General features: G+C 36.8%; 1 protein-coding gene across 2 annotated transcripts in view; it reads right to left on the reverse strand.

Moving 5' to 3' along the window:
• Positions 1–17,002, reverse strand: part of pth2rb (parathyroid hormone 2 receptor b) — a 42,433-nt gene that overhangs the window by 20,928 nt on the left and 4,503 nt on the right. The window contains exons 1-7 of one of the 2 annotated variants that reach the window (XM_048182776.1): positions 14,735–15,329; positions 14,035–14,137; positions 4,028–4,138; positions 3,826–3,941; positions 3,466–3,563; positions 1,587–1,770; positions 1,094–1,247 (exon numbers count right to left, since the gene is read on the reverse strand). In XM_048182776.1, the coding sequence (XP_048038733.1) occupies positions 1,094–1,247; positions 1,587–1,770; positions 3,466–3,563; positions 3,826–3,941; positions 4,028–4,138; positions 14,035–14,137; positions 14,735–14,797 (829 nt within the window). In that variant the 5' untranslated portion in view covers positions 14,798–15,329. Of the gene's footprint in view, positions 1–1,093; positions 1,248–1,586; positions 1,771–3,465; positions 3,564–3,825; positions 3,942–4,027; positions 4,139–14,034; positions 14,138–14,734; positions 15,330–17,002 lie in introns of those variants that run through there. The other variant, XM_048182774.1, reaches the window with a different exon arrangement.

The raw sequence follows: 17,002 nt of genomic DNA on the forward strand, positions 1-17,002 counted from the left end.
AGTTTCATCTCAGCCAGTCCTTTGGGAATTTGCCTCTGGCTCTTATGTAAATAGTGTTTAAACTTGAGATATATTTTGTTTTGGGTATATTAAATGGCCAATCTTTGGTCTTATTAATCTATTACTTGTTCCAGAGAAAATAGATTTGGCTTAAGGGCTATATTAAGTTTCATAACTTTATATTTACATTGAAATTAAATCCTGTACTAACTAAAGCGCTGCTTTTGTCTACGGCCGAATCACAATAAAATTAACCTGTGACAACCTGTTATATATCATTGTTCCTTGTCTATTGACTTAAATCACAGGTTGTTGGCTCACAATTTTCATTTTTTTTTTATTTACAGTTGACATTTACAGTATTTTAATATTAAAAAATACACTTCAACATTCATATGTTAATGGTCTGGATATAAAAAATATGCTGAGAGTAAAAGACCACGCAGCCATTGATTTAAGATGATGTCTCTCTAAATGCAGAGTTTTTTAATTATGAAAAAGCCTCAGCAAACAAGTTTCAGTGATGTCTATTTGATCTGATGTTTTGGAGTGCATGAATATGAAAATGTAGCCCTCATTATGTGCTTACTCTACGACAAACACATCGATGCCAGAAACATTAATTATGCATTACTGATTATGATGACACATTAATATGTTCAGAACATCACTATGTTGCTTAAGTAATGCACATTATCGTTGACTGTAAAGTTGTTGATGCTGTGCTCTGTGTCATTGTTAATCTGTTTAAAGTAGAACAAACATGTTTGGGCTTCTCTGTCATTTGGCTTTCAACGAAATATCTAAGAATGCAGGAACCTTCCCAGAAGTATTTGCACTTCAAAGATGTCTGCTCGGCTTGCTTGGCGAGTATCATGCATCAAACATAAACTATGAATAAATAAGGCTTTAAATAAGTATTTCCACCTCAAAGGACAGCAAAACGATTCGACTGAGCAGATATAAACAGAAGCCTCAGATGAGAATTATCATAACAAGCTGTGAAATTGGTGAGGTTACGTCTGGGCAGGGCAAAGTAAACAATGTTTAAAAACAAAATCAACTGTGGATTGATCTTAACATGCACACTTACCCCACCCTATGAGGGTGAAACCCCAAAGATATTTGGAGTCGGAAAAGAACGCCATGAAAATGAGACTGTGAAGGTACAGTCCCTCCACTAGAATCCAGTAGTAGTTGGTTGCCAGGAAATAAATGAAGAATAGGACTGTGATCTTGCAGCCAAACTGAAAATACAAACAACTTTGGCTTCAGCCAATCAGAAATCTACAATCAACCAATCACAGCACAACTTTTCATTGTTATGCTGCCTATAAGTCGGGCAACATTAATTCTACACTTAATGCACATCATCTGTTCTTCGTTTTGCTGCATTAGCCTTGAAAGCCTCTTGTGAATGGGAGAAAGGATGAATGAATGGCCAAAGAGCACTCAACTAATGTCAACGCAAAGAAAAGTTAACTCAATTTATGTTAACTCAAGTTAATTAAAGTCATCGTAGCCAAAACTAGTTCACTTCATCTCAACAAAGATATAATTAAACTTGGGTCACTCATTGCACTTACATACTGAGTCTTGTCAAGAGGGGAAATGGAGACAGTGCTGATGTTGTCCATTAGCATGGTGTCGTACTCCTGTAACACACCATTAGCGTACACCACTCTATCTTTCACGAAAATGCTGACCGCACGCAGCATGAACGACACGAACAGATGCATGTGGATGTAGTTTCTGGTGCAGTGGAGACGCCTGGGAGACAAAGAGAGAGAAAATGTATGCCAAAATCTTCTTATTTTTGTCCTTCAAACCCGTAAGACATTAATCTTAAGATACATAAATTAAGATATTTTAGTTGAAATCCAATGGCTCCGTGAGGCCTTCATAGGGAGCAATGACACTTCCTCTCTCAAGATCCATAAAGGTACTAAAAACATATTTAAATCAGTTCATGTGAGTACAGTGGTTCAATATTAATATTATAAAGCGACAAGAATATTTTTGGTGCACCAAAAAACAAAACAAAATAACGACTTATTTAGTGATGGCAGATTTCAAGACAATGCTTCAGGAAGCATCGGAGCATAAATGAATCAGTGTGTCGAATCATGATTCGGATCGCGTGTAAAACCGCCAACAGCTGAAATCACGTGACTTTGGCGCTCCGAACAGATGATTCGACATGCTGATTCATTGTCTTCCGATGTTTTGAAATCGGCCATCACTAAATAAGTCGTTATTTTGTTTTTTTTGGCGCACCAAAAATAATCTTGTTGCTTTATAATATTAATATTGAACCACTGTACTCACATGAACCGATTTAAATATGTTTTTAGTACATTAATGGATCTTGAGAGAGGAAATGTTATTGCTCCCTATGAAGGCCTCACTGAGCCATTGGATTTCAACAAAAATATCTTAATTTGTGTTCCGAAGATGAACGAAGGTCGTAATCAGTACTTCAGAATTGGGAATTATCTCATTTCTGATAGCACGTTTGATTCTATGCCTGTTAAATGGATTATGATTGTGGATTACCCTCAGTAAATCTGTGTTTTTGGATCTTCAACCCAGACTTGAAGCAGTTTGTAACAGCATTTCGTCTCAAGCTCTTCATTGACATGATTGTAACCAGGTTAACTAAGTTTTGAAAAACAAAAACTGAACTACAAAATTGTTTGTTGTGGCAGAAATGACACCAAAACTAAAAGACAGTCTCACAAAAGTATTTTTTTAGAAATTGATATAAATTATTTACACAATAAATATTAAATAGTGGAAATAGTGATAGTGAAAGTCTGGGACCAAAAAGGTCTATAGCAATAAAATCCTAAACATAAAAGACACATAAAAGTATCAAAAATAAATTTAGGATGTATGGTTAAAAAAAAAAAAAAAAAAAAAAAGTTTCCAAGACAGTTTTGAATTGGCCTTTAGTCAGTGTTATTTTAGTATCACTGAATTTTGTTAATATTTTAAATTAGATTTTATTTTTCTTTAAGTTTTTATAGTTTTAGTTATTTTAGTGAAAGTAGATTTTTATATTTCAAGTAATGAAAATGTTTTTTATTGTTTTATTTTTAATTTTAGTAAACAATAATAATAAACCTGCTTCATATAATGTTTTGTTAAAAAATAAATACAATTCTGCCAATAGATAATAAATGTGGACCCTTCACTGGAGCCTTTCAAATTGAAAAAGCAGAGTACAAGTTGTTCATTTATAGCAGAAACTCGCTGAGGAACTCTTCAGCTAATTTAATGTCTGAAGGACTTTAAAGATGAAGACCTGTCTGAATCGTCCTGCATGAATCCTTCAGCAGCAGCCACTTCTACTTGCTTGCTGTGCAACTTCATAATAAATACATGGAGTTATTAGTGTTTCTTTAACTTGCCTGGTGGGACCAAAGCCTGTTGGGTATGAAAATGTGACCGATGTTCAATTACCGAAAGTATCCAATGATGAAAATGGCGACTAGCAGAGAGCTGAAGGACACCGCGTAGCCGACTGTGTACATGATGTGCAGCCGCTCGAAAAAGTCCCTCTGGAAACACAACAACACTTGAGCCATCAACAAACGAAACTTGACATCTCAGACATTTCCTAAGAGTTTTGACTTATTAAAAACTAGAAGCATTTGAATTTGTATAAGCAACTTTATTGCTTGCAATAAGACTTTGTGTTTGAAGACACAAACCTAACTACATCACATTGGAGCATTATAATCAAAAAGTGACTCTTGAATGATTTTTGAAACTTGTCAATAAGGCACCACAACCTCTTCCAGCCTGTTTAATTGGACTTACTTTGTCCTTTTCAACGCCTGGAGCCATAAACCGCAGACAGTCTGAATAATTGACCCAAGTTCTGTTCTCCACCGATACCCACGACCCATTCAAGTTGCACTGACGGTATGCAAATCCTAAGAAAATGAAGATACAGTATAATTTGACAAGATTTTGTTAGATCTTGTAGAAGAAACTGAAAAGAAGTTTTGCCGCCATGTACCGTTGTGGTTGAAGTCGTACACATAGCCGGGACATGGCACTTTGGTGACAGTTCCTGGGGAACCTTGAGGCCAGCAAACCAGTCCGTCCCATCCAGGAGAACAGATGTCATCTGCACACACAATGTAGAAACCACAATCACAATTTATAGGATGGAAATGCAATCTCATCAAAGAACACTCTAAAGAGACTGTGAGTAAAGAACCATCATTTCTGGTACTGCATAAGTTCTGTCATGACAACTCTCAGAGAGATTAACATGGTAATGGATATGGCAATGTTAATGTATTTGGTCTTGGTGGAATAGATCTGCTACGCTGCTACTGCTGCAGAGTACAAAGTCTTGTTACTGCCAATACATTCACAGACATTGCTGTGAGCAAGTAAGACATGCTGCTGCTGCACATATAACATACATGAAATTACCCGTAGCAGATCTATGCAGGTGGAGCTGGGGAAGGTGGAGGGTTTCTGAAAGCGCATTACAGACTGCTAACAGCAAATACTGCCAAGTATTTGAATGTTGAGCAGCGAGCTCATTGGCTGCTGATGCAAAAAGCAACCAATCAGCTGTGCTATGTAGACAACGATGTGATTGCTAGCAGATTGACAGCCTGCACCATCTTTTCATGACAGAAATGTTATTTCTTTGTTCTCAACCCCACATTCCGCATCACAGACAGTGTTTGGGATAATGCATTACAAGTAATGCGAGTTACATAATCAGATTACTTTTTTCAAGTAACAAGTAAAGCAATGGATTACTTTTAAATGTACAACAAAATATCTGAGTTTCAAATAAGTAACGTAAGTTACTTTGTTTTCCCATTTTTTGACTAACAAAACCCTTGTTGAGAGAAATCGGGACTGCAGAGGCTTTGTGTGTGCTATTTAAACATGATTATTATTCTAGACTAGTTCTAGACTAAATGTGAGCATACTTTTACTCATTTACTTCTCCTGTGTCCTATTCTTCTGCAATCCAGAATGGCAGCACAGATTAAAAGCTTGTTTGAGCTGCGCCCTCTACTGTACAGGCATGAATTTGCATTTCCTTCAGCTTGAGCTTATTCATTTCACTTTTGGTGTGAAAGGGCCTTTACATTTAGAATATAGAACATTTACATATAGAACTTTTTTTTACCTTTACATATAGAACTTTTTGTGTTGTTATAAAAACAAACAAACAAAAAGCTCAGCCCAGATGAGAAAAAGTAACGGAAAAGTAATGTAACATTACTTTTCATAAAAAGTAAATAACGCAAATAGTTACTTTTTTAGGGAGTATCGCAATATTGCAATGCATTACTTTTAAAAGTAACTTACCCCAACACTGATCACAGATATCATGCGAATCTCAGAAAATATCCCAACAATGTTTGCTCAGATTTGCCTGCAGTCAGAGATAATAAAATCAAACATTTCTCATCAACTTCTCCCAGGAGTAGGCTAATGATCTGACCTGTTAATTTTATAGCGCTATATAGTGTATTTCAACAATATCTCAAATGTTTTCATTTTCTCTGAAGAAAAGTTGATAGTGATACGTACTGTGATATAATTGTTCCAGTGAATTGTGCTCGTGAGCTGAACGCAAAAACAAACAATGCAACCAGTGAAGTCCGATTCACAAACAAATGATTCTTATGACAGGTTTTGTGCTGAATTAAAGGGTTTGTTCACCCAAAAATGAAAATTATGTCATTTATTACTCACCCTCATGTCGGTCCACACCTGTAAGACCTTCGTTCATCTTTGGAACACAAATTAAGATATTTTTGATCAAATCTGATGACTCAGTGAGGCATGCATTGCCAGCAAGATAATTTTCTTTTTCAATGCCCAAAAAACTACTAAATACATATTTAAACCAGTTCATGTGACTACAGTGGTTCAACCTTGTTATTATAAAGCGATGAGAATACTTTTGTGCCCCCCAAAAAAACAAAATAGTGAATTTATTTAACAATATCTAGTGATGGGCGATTTCAAAACACTGCTTCATGAAGCTTCGAAGCTTTTCCAATCTTTTGTTTCGAATCAGGGGTTCGGAGCATGTATCGAACAGTAAACGAAGCTTCGTTAGGTCATAAGCGTTTCGAAATTTCGATGGTTCACGTGACTTTGGCAGTTTGATATGCGATCCGAACCACTGATTCGAAACAAAAGATTCGTAAAGCTTCAAAGCTTCATGAAGCATTGTTTTGAAATCGCCCAACACTAGATATTGTTGAATAAAGTTGTTATTTTTTATTTTATTTTATTTTTTGCGCACAAAAAGTGTTCTTGTTGCTTTATAATATTAAGGTTGAACCACTGTAGTCACATGAACTGTTTTAAATATGTTTAGGTCTTTATATGTAGAAGGTCTTACGGGTGTAGAACGACATGAGGGTGAGTAATAAATGACAGAATGTTTGAGTGAATTAACCCTTTAAGACTCCATGCAAAATTTTTAAGCCCTCTCCCACCCCCCACTTATTCAGTGTATAGTGATTCCCAAAACAACTGACGGTTCTTTTAATGGATAGTTCAAAGAGATGAGTTACAGTTTGAATCTGTCTGAAACACTGCCCATAGCTATTTAATTGGAAATTAATTAGTAATCTTTATCAATACCAGCCCTAGTTGAAATTGGTCATGATTTTACTGAGGGAAGAAATTCATTCTGCATGTGTTTCATTACGGTCCATTGCTCACTCGAAACTAGCCTAATATAAATCCTAATTAAAACTGTTAGAAGTTCATCGAGGAACGTCTAATGTAATTACAGTTTCCTTAGTAACAGACAGTAACAGGGTCATCTTAAGTGAGACTTCATGTTTTCATAATGTTTCTGACAGTATAATTACCACAACAATGCTTTCATCGAAGCATAGCTCTTGCCTTAGCAATTTTCACACATCTTCCAATATGACAAATTAGCTGTACTACAAAAGATGCATTATTAATAAAATAAATCATGCTGCTCATGCATTTGAAAACAAAATGATTTCAGGAAGTATACTTTTAAGAACAGCATATTATATATTTAAGAATAATCTTGCGAAGTGAAAACTTGTTAACATGATTTATTATGACAGGAATAGTCTCAAAGCACACGCTTTATCTTCCCTCACGGCTCATTGATTCAACACCATTGTAAGTCTTCATTCTAAGTGCAAGTATTCCGTCAAACATTGATCCAACCTCCGCAGAACAGTGTAGTGAAAAGGGCAAGTTCCCTGTATGGAAGCACTACTCCAACTGGTCAATTCCCTGGAAGGAGCGGAGAGTGCCCGTGGCTATTTCAAAACGCTATTCAGAGTGAATGAATCAGCACAGCTCAATTCGACCTGGTGGTTGAAAGAAAGAGCATCAACAAGCTGTAACACATCTATTTGTAGACTCCGAGGGTCATCAGGTGAGATGTCACAGGCACCATGTCGTCTTTAACACTTGGACAATAGAGCCCACACATTATATTTAGAGTTTGAGTATTCTGAATATTCTGAGAATGTTCCGATAATTGCCATGACAAATGAAGGTTCAGCGAGGGCGCTCCACAACTTGATGCAAATGACAATGGCTACACACTAATTACCTCTAATAACCAATATTAGCAATGTTGTCAAACAAAAGGAAACCTTTATGTATAGCTTTCATGTTTATCGTGCATTTGAAGAGAAGCACAAATGTCCAAATGAAAAGAAAATAATTGCAAACATAATCCTTAGACAAAAGCATTTTTTTAATAGTAGTTTAGGCAACCAACATTAGAGATTAAACATATATAATATCTGGAGAGGTCTTTATAATTGGGTAAAGGATTAATGCATTTGGAAAGATATGGTTTATGCGATAAGATAATTCCAGTCTTCGAATTTGATTGGCTGAGTGGCGTTCCAAGACCGCAGAGCTATAACTGTACAGCAGCATTGCATATGTTCACTGTTTGATATCTCTTGTCCGACTCTTTCTGCAGGTTTCATTGTTATGCCAATGGGTGCTTCTCATTTGAAGGCTGCATCTTAGTAAGGCTGCACATCTAGGCTGCCACATCATCAAGTCTCAATTTGAAGGATCCTTGGAAGTCAGTCTTCCTTTTGTATCCTTTAATTGTCTTTTTTTGAAGGATACATCAGTATCGATTGTATCAGAGATTACAGAAAAACACAGAGAGCATCATCTTTCATTTCTGCTCTGACAGAAGGTTTTTCGTCTTCAAACCAAACTTGGGTTTTCAGCCGACAAAGTTTAAATCCCACCTGGCTAGCGCGCTTTCCATGATGTTTACGCATTAGGTCAGTAGGCGGAGAGTAGATGGTCTTTTGTGGCTGTTTGAATGCATGAGTGTCTACACTATGAAAGCAATCTGGCTGAAAGCTTTTTCGACTACCTCTGGAAGTGGTCTAAAGTGGACAAGCTCAAAATGTTTTAGAGCCTGTATTTAGCATTGTCCACTTGTGATCCGATCGATCAAAATGCATCTTCTATTATATCAATTAGAACTACAATGTCATTTTCCACTATAAAGTGGCTTTCCAGTATATTCATGTTTTTACTTGCATCTATTCGACCTTGACAGACTGCACAGAAGAAACAAACCAAAGAAGATTTCCACGTCCAAGAAGGCGGAGCTTCTGAGCCACACCTATCTATTATGTAATCGCCAGTCAGAGTGATCTTTTGCAAGCTGTTTCGAACTATGGAAACAAACTTCGTTTTGGGCCGATTTTATTCGAAATGACGCCACAGCAGTTCGTTCTTCGTAGGTTATATAGTTTACACAAACACGTTGACAACAATGCATTCGCTACTAGCAAATATAAGCACACCATTTTTGCTTGTTGGATTTGAAAATCTTCATCTGCATGAGATATGACATGCCATGTGTGAGATTACTGGCTGATAAGAAGATTTTTGATGGATAAACTGCAGGGTATAGCAAGATTCAAGCTCAGATCATGTATAATCTTGTGCAGCTGAATTGAAGTGTCTCCATTCACAGGAGCATCTGGTTCATAGTTCAGTGATTATTTTCTTGTTCAATCATTAATACCAGGTGTAAACAGGGTTTTAGTCAACATTAAATTATTGTTTATTGAACTGTTGTATAAAGGCAGCTTAACTTTTTGTTGGTGAGTTTTGCAAAGGCAAGCACAAAATCAGCATTCTCACTAACATTAAGGCCCTGATATACTCAAGTTGAAGTTCTTTTTCGTTCTTTGCTTAGGGGTAAAAAGAAGTTTGAAATACGTTGTCACAGTTTTGTTGTTTTCTTGTTTAGTTTGGGGGGGGGGGGGCATTTACACAACACCATTTTCAACTAAAAACTGAAAACTTTTTATGCGTTTTGGAAGTTAAACTAAACAACAATGGCGTTTTGGGCGCCTGAAAATGCACACTTTTGAAAACGGGATTCAAAGTGCAAGTTTTTGAAAACGATACCATTATTGTCTCTGTGTAAACTATAAAACTGTAAATTTGTGAAAACGGTGACGTCATGTGCATGCATATTACATGTTCAGACTATAGGCGGCTAGTGTATCTTTACAAAGTGACATCGCCAACTACTGGCCTGGAATAATACAGCGTTTTTAGCCGTTTGCATTGAATCCATGTTAACAAGGATCGTTTTGACATTGGTGCCGTCTGTACTCAAAAAACGCAAAGGAAAAAGTTTTCTGTTTTTAGTACTTTGTTGATGTGTAAATGTACCCTTAGCCATAGTTTTCATTGTTTGCTTTGCCTGAGTTCTAGTCATTAATCTGTTGTAACGGTTTCTGATAGTCTAATTAATCCTCACCTGTTCCCTTTTGTGTTGATTACCCTCCTCTGTGTATTTAAGCCTTCTGTCTTCCTCAGTTCTTTGTCTTGTGGTAACGTTATGTTAGTTGTGTAGTGTTATCGTTCTCTCAGTGTTTATTAAAGTCTTGTATATGTTCATTCATCCTGTGTCACACATCTTCTTTGGATTATCTACACAGCCAACCCCTGACAAACGTGAGTGGCGGGATACTGTGAGTGAACATCCAGACGCCACCCACACTGCTGAGAGCAGCATGTAGATGAATATGTAAATATTCTGCGGCTTTCCTTTCAATAACAAAATAAACAAACAACAAAAATAATCGGTGAAAAAAACAGTAGTTAAAGGTGCTACAGAGGATGTTTTATTTTATACATTTTTGCAATATTACTTGAAACTGTCTTTACTAACTGATAAAAGACTATTTATTAGGTGCAATGAAAGGAATAATATTAATATACATCATCTGTGCACGAGGTAGGGCCTTAAAAACATCAGCCAACCGTTTATGCGATCATCGCGTAAACGATTGGCCCTCTGGCTTGTCAATCACTGCCATGACGTTCCTTGTGAGAGACGAGCGCGGCTGCGCGCTCCGGTAACTTTCCACACTCCGCAGGCGCCGCATGCAATGTTTTTGTCAGGAGACAGGAGTAACAGCTGCAGATTATGAGTTACCTGCGGTGAGTCCGACATTATGAATCCACTAACACAACACAGCGAATGCCGGTGGTAAACACTTGTGTTCCAATACTCGTGCACGAGTTTTGGGAGGCGTTCCCTCGAAATGAACTGTGAAGGAGGGGGGCTGTTCTTACGCATGCACTCATTTCAAAAACTCACTAACAGTCTTTGGTTTCTCAGTCGACGAAAAGATCCTCTGTAGCACCTTTAAGAAAGCATCTGATCATAGCAATGTGGATATATTTTGCACAAGCTCTGCAATTTGCACTCCAGTCAAGTCACATTCTGCTTATTTATACAACAGATTGTTTTAAAGCAAGCAGCTTTAAAAGTTTAAACAGTGACAGTTTCGCTTTCAATTAGAACTACAATGTCATTTTCCACTATAAAGTGGCTTTCCAGTATATTCATGTTTTTACTTGCGTCTATTCCACCTTGACAGACTGCACAGAAGAAACAAACCAAAGAAGATTTCCACGTCCAAGAAGGCGGAGCTTCTGAGACACACCTATCTATTATGTAATCGCCATTCAGAGTGATCTTTTGCAAGCTGTTTCGAACTACGAAAACAAACTTCGTTTTGGGCCGATTTTATTCGAAATGACGCCACAGCAGTTCGTTCTTCGTAGGTTATATAGTTTACACAAACACGTTGACAACAAGGCATTCTCTACTAGCAAATATAAGCACACCATTTTTGCTTGTTGGATTTGAAAATCTTCATCTGCATGAGATATGACATGGCATGTGTGAGATTACTGGCTGATAAGAAGATTTTTGATGGATAAACTGCAGGGTATAGCAAGATTCAAGCTCAGATCATGTATAATCTTGTTCAGCTGAATTGAAGTGTCTCCATTCACAGGAGCATCTGGTTCATAGTTCAGTGATTATTTTCTTGTTCAATCATTTTTTGTGATTATTCACATGTGCTTCAATCATCTCTTAAATTATTTAAATTACCCCTGCCTTATTATCCTAATTCAGAATTACACAGGTAACCAGGAACCTTTCACAATCTTATCTTGGTCTTCCTGGTCACACAGTCAGCTAACACATGTACAATGGTAGGACCAACACGTGTAAATGAAGAAGAACAACAGGAAAATTGGAAGAAAAACAATAAATGTGCGTCAGCTTCCATAAACAGCAGGGTGACTCACAAGCCGCACTACACATTATTAATCTGTGACATCATGAATTCCCTTCAGAGTTCAGAAGGATTGTAATGGATGTGCAGTATTTTTCATCTGTTCTTGTGTTGCTAAGGCACATCCGAAAGCAATTGCACTTTGAAAGTTTCAGCACACTTAAAGCCTTTAAAAGACTATTAAGCTTGGTATGGTATGGTATGGTATGAGGTCGCTGTGCATTACACTGTAAAATATTAAAGGGGTCTTATAATGCTTGTTTACATTTTTATCTTTCTTTTGTGAGTAATGTTGCTGTTTGAGCATAAAAAGGTCTGCAAAGTTACAAAGCACAAAGTCCACTAAGGAGTCATTCTCTGTATCAGTGCGCACTGTTTATGAACTCCATGAAATGCTTCGATTGTAGTCTTGAGTTTTCTTCCAGGATGAACACATCACAATATTCCTCATTTAAATAATTCCTGCCCAAGGCACAGGCAAAAAAGGGTGAGGCCTGGTTTAGTAGTGCGTTGTTGCACACTACTTGTTCATTCCATCCTGATTCTAAACCCCCTTTTTTCACCTTCCTAAGTCAAACGAACTAAGGAAACAGTGATTAAAATGTATTTTAACACTGTTCCTCAGTAGTATAACCACAACCTTTTGTTGTATTCTCGCCATTTTTCTAACGACTGCTTTCTGAACTATACAGTTCGGTGCAAGTCAGGTGTTATAAATTAGTATATATATATATATATATATATATATATATATATATATATATATATATATCTGAAATGTAAGAGAGGTATACAATGAAGAATTACCATTGTGAAACATACTGCACAAATCATGTTTGTGATTTGTGAATCAAATCTTGACAGTCATTATCGGACTGGGGCTCGAACATAGTTAGCTTAGTTGCACTAGTGTTTACAGCGCTCCAGGAATCCTCTGATACTCACCGGTTATGATAAAGGGCATTACATTTCCGATGCATGATCTAAGGGGTAGATCAATCACAACAGACTGAGGCCGGCTGACCAATCAGAGCAGACTGTGCCTTTTGGAAGGCGAGTTTACAATGGGTTAAAAAGGTGCCGTAACAATGTAAATTATAACAAAAATAATAAAAATGAACATTAAACCTGTAGTTCGTAACTTTTTTTGGTTAAAAATGATCCAAAATCAATTTTTGAGCAAGTACATAACCAGCCAGCATTAAAAATAATCTCCTTACCTTAGCCTGATTCACAACGGTAAGCTTGTAATAATGTTTTCTATTTCAAGTGGTACTGGTAGGTTTCCACAGGAAATTTGAGCATGCTGCCATTCATCTATGCATCATTACGCCACGTCTGTTTACATAAAGAAGGAGTCCCAGCTTTTAGGCTATATCATGTGAGGATGCTGCTGGTAGCGGATCATTTATAGCCTTTTCTCACAGCAGCTGGAATAATTCAATTTATCATTTTGATGGCAGATTGTAATCCAGAATGGTCCAAATGACAATCATCAGTGACAACTTGAGATTCACCCGTAGTCAAAAGCAAAAGAAATGTAAATGTAAAGATGATAATTCAGCAAATAACTGCAATTGCAGGTTTCATAACAGAGATGGCGACAAAGAGGCAAAACTTACGGACTGCAGCTTTAAATGATTAAATAATTAAAAGTATTCTAGTAGACCCCATAAACAGAATTATGAACTTGTATAGCATAATAAAAAATACTGTTTCAGTTTAATTCACATTTAATTCAATGTGTAACTTCTCATTTGTTTATATTATTTGTGAAACTTACTAGCCATTTTGGGATTCAAACCCACAACCTTCTGGTAACCAGTCCAGCTCTTTAACAACATAGAGTGTACTTGCATTTAGGTGCCTAAAAATAAATCCTTTAATCTGCATCAAATTGAATGCAAAAACTGTGCTGAGATGCATGCATGCTTATATGAGTGGCCAGAAAGACAGTTATGTGATTGCAAGGTAATTCAGGGTCTAAATAAAGACTCAAAGCAGAGAGACCAAAAGCATTTGGACAGGAGCGAGAGAGATTCATGTTCAAAAACCACATGAACCAAACAAAGATCTTCAGTTGAAATGGATCTTGGATCTCTATGGCTGCAGATTTTGAACAGATAAATCTTCTAAACTGATTCAGATGTCACATTCTGTTCCATGGATTAGGCGTCAGATGTGAATTCACACGTAAAAGCTTTTAAACTAATAAACAAATGGCATAAATGTGTCTCTAGAGTCCCTTTTCTCTCAATCCTCCTATATTTCTATTAGTTATGCAAATTATGTCCTCTCGGCTACCACCAAACATCAAAACAATGTTGGTTTCAGAGTGAAAAAGGTTCAGAGGAGCCAGCGGAATCCACAGACAAGGTCTTACCAGCAGGGTTGTGTTCTGAGATGTTCTGAAGGCACTGCAGTTTGATGTCGTACAGCAGGAGAACTTGTTCCTGAGCTGTTAAGCCTACTTCAGGGTCCACATGCTGCACAGAGACAAAAACCGTGGGAAACTGATTGTCAGAGTGTTTGACTTGAGTATCCTGGATTTGATTAGTCCTCCAATCAGAGGATTCAGAGATGTCATGGAGTTTTAAAGCCACCAACAGACCTTCAAGCTTTATAGATAGATGCAAAACAACATCAGAAGACATTTGCATGCTTGTTTGCTTCCAGTTACAATAAAAATCTTTTGTCATCTGTCAAATAAAATGACACTAAATCTGACAATTCACTTGTAAAACTGAGCAATAATATTAAATTAAATATTTCTGCAATGCTGCAATTGTTATATTTCCAGATAAATCCTATAACATCATCTGACTTCACATACATGACTTTGATTTTAAAGTGATTTTAAGGGTTAAATAAGATGGAAAGGTAGCAATTGAACATTTTTCATTTTCAAACTTTCACAATGAACCTGATAGAAGCAAAACATTTAGATATGTCTTAGACATTATGTTCAGTGTTGAAATATATTGTATTATAAAGGTTTTAGGCTTCAAATTCAAACAAAACATGAAGGTGATGTGATGTGATACGAGGGAGTAAAAAGGCAACAAATTGTTAGTTAATCTTACCTGTGCTTCAACTGAAGTACCAAGCAAAACTTGGACAAATATCCACAGTACTATAATCCACATTATGAAAGGTTTCACAGCGTTTCTAATACTTATATAAACTATTTTCTCTTATGATGTGTTCAGTGGGTTTTCTGCGTGTGAAGCTCAGTGTGCGCCGATCCTGCATCCCCAGTCATTTTACTCAGCTCCATATTTGCACTAGAGAATGAACTCAGCATCTGCTGAAAGCGAAGTGAATTGAATACCACCACCCACAGCAGAAATACTCCTTCAGAAAAACAAGAGAGATTGTGCACCTCTGCGCATCCACTGGTGGGGTGGAACCCCCTCCAAAAATGACTGTGCAAATTGTTCAAATGAATAATAATCACAATTGCCCGCAGCAATTTTCTTTTTCTCTTGCATTTATCTTGAATTTCACAAAAGCCTTGCTAAATAAATAAATAAATGAACAGATAAATAGATATTTTTAGAAAAATAAAGTTATTGGATTATTATAAATCAATGAGGTAAAATTATAGGCCTTTTTGTCAAATAAATACAGAAATATTAAGGTAATCTCATATTTTGCGTGTACGTTGAAGCGTTTTGGAACATTTCACCACAAAAGTTAGAGTTTCAGAAGACGCTAAACGCAAGCGAACGTAGGTGTTCACTGAGGTCGCAACAGTATGCCGCTGGTATGGTAGTAGGCTACGTAAAGCTCGTTATCGCAGTGCAGCAAACCAGCAAAGATAGAAGTAGATATTTATCACGTTTCGCTTTTTTAGTCAGAGTGTGTTAAACAGAATATTGCGAACAGAATGTTCGCTAGGAACTAATAGCAACAATACGCTGCTCGAGCGCTTTCGCGCGAAATAACAAGAGGTGTTCGCTGAGGAAACTATGTCAGTTCAGTTAGGAAATTGACAAAATATAATTACTGCGATTTACTTTGTTTATTATTATTATTAAACATCAAAAATATATTACAACATCTTTATTGTTTTGTTTTGTTTAAAACGTCTTGACGGCTAAAAAGGGCGCCAACAGACAATTTGGACCGCGCGAGGCCAGCCTCAAAAGATTACGCGGGCAAGAAATTCCAGGCAGGAATCTTGGCAAGTTGCCCCTCTTAAATCATTGAATAATTTGTAACATGATAATATCCTGATGAATGTATTGGTTTTGACAGAAATCCTCTCAATTGCGCTGCAATTACGCACGAAAACAGGATTGTTCCTCATTGAAAATGACTTTTCCTCTCCCAATCATTCGAGAACTTTATCTCTCTGGAGAAAGTAAAGCGCAAATTTCTGTATTCCGCACCAATTGTTCGAATCTTCTCATACTCAGGCACTGGAAACGTCAGATAACGGTGAGCAACGGCGCTTTGACCCGTTTCCAAATGATCACCCGCAGAGTTCCCCAGCATGAAGACGCTTTCATTAGATTTGCTAGACTGTTGATTTGGCTGAACGTGTAGGCAAGGGATCCTGCAGTGGAAGGAGAGAGTTAAAGCCACAGCTGTAGAAAAAATAGCGCGTTTCTGCGCTGCGTGTGGATTGAAAAAGACACTGTTGAAGTGCGTTGTAGAGATTATTTCAAAGCTTTTTACATAAGTATTTGCATTTTAGATATTTAAAGCCGTTTTAACATTCCTGTCCTATATATTCTCCTCGTTCTGTCTATTCGAGATGAGCCATATGTGGGTGTTTTTTATCTATTTTCTGATGATTGCGCATTTTGGAGGGAAATACACAACGGCACTGATATTTTTTACTCAGACACGTTTTAATTGAAAACGGCATTTATAAGTATAGTATATTTAGCATTAATATAGTTAAATTAAGTATTTCAAACAGGGGAACAGCATCTCCTCTGTGTTTGTGTAGCCTACTTGAGAGAGGCAGAGAAAGAATATGCAGCAATTTTTAGGGCAATTTCACTGATTGGGACAATCATTTAACACGATCCTTGATTAATTGTCTCAAACAGAGATCTTCTCTTCACAACAGGTTATACCAACTGGGAATGTTCTCAGAACGTTAGCAAACGTTTTGGCAAGGTTCTCTTAAAGTTATGAATAAACGTTCTTTCAGTGTTATCTGGTCTTTAATAATGTTATCAAAAGTTGGTCAAAAACATTATTTATACATCGTTCATGGGACGGTTTTTTCTGTAACGTGTTGGTTCATTTAATGTTTTTTAAATGTTCAATTTACTTGTTACAGAATTTTTCAGAAAATATTCAAAAGGAAAGTTTCCATAATGCAAAATGATGAA

The sequence above is a fragment of the Megalobrama amblycephala genome, linkage group LG2 (assembly GCF_018812025.1).
Source record: "Megalobrama amblycephala isolate DHTTF-2021 linkage group LG2, ASM1881202v1, whole genome shotgun sequence".
NCBI classification, from domain to species: domain Eukaryota; kingdom Metazoa; phylum Chordata; class Actinopteri; order Cypriniformes; family Xenocyprididae; genus Megalobrama; species Megalobrama amblycephala.